The sequence below is a fragment of the Poecilia formosa genome, unplaced genomic scaffold, assembly GCF_000485575.1.
Source record: "Poecilia formosa unplaced genomic scaffold, Poecilia_formosa-5.1.2 Scaffold560, whole genome shotgun sequence".
In the NCBI taxonomy this organism is placed as follows: Eukaryota; Metazoa; Chordata; class Actinopteri; order Cyprinodontiformes; family Poeciliidae; genus Poecilia; species Poecilia formosa.
Window position 1 is genome coordinate 215,859 of NW_006800499.1, and position 2,615 is coordinate 218,473.

The 2,615-nt window shown below is 52.5% G+C and overlaps 1 protein-coding gene across 1 annotated transcript in view; it reads left to right on the forward strand.

Moving 5' to 3' along the window:
- Positions 1-33: 33 nt before the first annotated feature.
- camta2 (calmodulin binding transcription activator 2) overlaps positions 34-2,615 on the forward strand; it is a 17,484-nt gene continuing 14,902 nt past the window's right edge. The window contains exons 1-3 of the mRNA XM_016665262.1: positions 34-279; positions 1,079-1,155; positions 2,464-2,570. Of these exons, the coding sequence (XP_016520748.1) occupies positions 1,122-1,155; positions 2,464-2,570 (141 nt within the window). The 5' untranslated portion in view covers positions 34-279; positions 1,079-1,121. The remainder of the gene's footprint in view (positions 280-1,078; positions 1,156-2,463; positions 2,571-2,615) is intronic.

Sequence of the window (2,615 nt, forward strand, 5' to 3'; positions counted from 1 at the left end):
TGGCAGGCAAGGGCAGAGAGGGAGCAGAGGGAAAAAGCGTTCGCCTTCACAGAGAGCACAAGAGAAAAATACAGTACAAGCATTACAAGTTTTGAGAACAAAGACATGAAGTCCTGCTTTCAAACTGAAAAAGTGTGCTCTCGAATTATGGCAGTAAAATTCCCCCATACACCTTCCTCTGGATCAGATCCATCGTCCTCCGGCCTAGCCCCGCCCTCCACCGTTGCTACGCAGTGACGTCATAGACAGAGAACATGGCGGCTGAGCTGAAGGCGGAAGGTAAATGAGCTTTAACTGGCGTTTTATCTGTGAGCTGCTCCGGGATCGGTTCTGTAGGTTCGGTTCCTGCCGGTTTATTTTCCGGTGTGTCAGCAGCGGCAGCGGGCGGAGGGCTGGCTGCGGGCGGAGCTTTCTCTCCCGGAGCTCCAGCCTTGCAGCTCGGCTGCTACAGGTGTTGATCCACCGCTGTTGCCTACAGCCCGACAGCGGCAGGGTTCGGTTCTGGTCGGGGTTCAGAGCTGTCACTGCTTCGTTCAGCCTGTAAGTCAACGCTCCGGAGCCGAGCAGCTTCCCGCCGTTTGCTCCGAACACAACGGGAGCAGCTGAACTCCTACAGTCGGAGAGAAGCGCCGAGAGGCGGCAACCGCAGCTAGGAGAGTCCGTGGCCTTCCAGCGGCCTCCTGGAGGAGGTTCTGGTTCCGTGTGGGAGAATGGACCGATTAGGCGGATTTAATCACTGTTGTTATATAATTATTAAAAGTGTCTCATTTAATAAGTCGCATTCAACATTCATGTGTTTTAATATAAACACGCTCCGAACCGGTTCCGATCCAGGTGTGATGCGGTGAGGTGTGTGTTCACTGTTTCAGCATGTTATATAAGTCTGAACACACACACACACACACACACACACACACCGATGTACAGTGTCATTCAAACACTCTTCATGTAAAGTGGATCCAAATTTGACTGTTGCTAGGCAACTGGGTTCCACTGAAGGAAGTGTGTGTGTGTGTGTGTGCGCGTGCGTGCAGCTGATCGGGGTACTGAACGGCTCTCTGTCTCTCTCTGTCCTCAGCGGGACACGGCAGGTGGACGTCCATCCTGTGAGACCCGTCGCCATGAGCAACAAGGAGATGGTTTCCACGGAGACAGGTCAGTGCCATCCACCTGCAGGTAAGAGCCAGGCTGCTCTTACCTACGTGTTGCCGTGGAAACTGCATGTTTTCGACATGCGCCACGTGTTTCAGCTGTGCGCCTTGGATGGGAGACAGGCTGGAGGTTCTGCCTTGTTCATCAGAACCTCCGGCCCGATGAACCGGGGCTCAGTCAGTCAGTTCTGTCCAGAAGGTCCGGCGTGTCCTCGGCCTCCTGGGCCGCTGTGGGGCCCACACCTCTTAATCCTGAGGTGACGTCAGAGGAGACGATGATGTCAGAGGAGATTATGATGATGTCAGAGGAGATGATGATGTCAGAGGAGATGATGATGTCAGAGGAGATGACAACGATGTCAGAGGAGATGACGACGATGTCAGAGGAGATGATGATGTCAGAGGAGATGATGATGTCAGAGGAGATGACGATGATGTCAGAGGAGATGACGATGATGTCAGAGGAGATGACGATGACGTCAGAGGAGATGATGATGATGTCAGCATGGAGTCGGACTGAAGGTGGTTCTTACCTCGTCTTCCATCCTCTGGTTGGTCTGGATGAACCACATCCTGGATCTTGCAGCTGAGATCAGCACCTGGTTCCTGGAGGTGTTCAGAGGAGAACTGCTGCTCCTCCACACCCAAGGAGGCCCGGCTAGAGGAGACCTCTGGACAGAACCAGAACCTTCTGGAGAAACTGAACCCTTCTGATCTGAGATAATCTAGACCAGGGTGTCAAACTCCAGTCCTCCAGGGCCGCTGTGCTGCAGTGTCTAGATGTGCCTCAGGTAGAAAACACAGGAATCAAATGGCTTAGTTCCCTCATTATTGTGTAGATAAATCCTCCTGAGCCCTGATGACCCAATGGTTCTGTTCAGGTCCAGCAGAGGCAGGAGACCGGGTCTCTAGACATGGAGGAGATGATGATGCTTGGGAGCTGGTTGGACCTGCTATCCTGTTGTTGGTGCTGATGGATGGAGGGAGGGAGGGATCTAGCTCTCTGTTCAGGGTGTCTTTGACCTCATACCAACACGCAGTGTTCAATAATAACTGTAGCTGTAAAACGGTGACCCTGACTGACCCTGACTGACCCTGACAGATGCTGACTGATGACAACATCACATTATTAACAATAATTTTCTCATAACTACAGGTAAATACCTCCAGGGTTTTATTTTTAACTTCCTGTGTTAATCAGTGGTGACCCTGTGCTGATCTGACCCAGGTTCTCATCTGACCCGGGTTCAGTTCTGACCCGTTACCATCTGACCCGGGTTCAGTTCTGACCCGTTACCATCTGTGTTGTCAGCAGAGAATAAAGGCCAGAGGAAGGTGTTTGTTCCCAACAAGCTGCTGGACTGCCTGCCGCGCTCGGCATGCCTGCCTAACGAGCGTCTGAGGTGGAACACTAACGAGGTGAGGGGAGCGGGTTCTGACCCGATGTTCTGATCCATTTTGGCT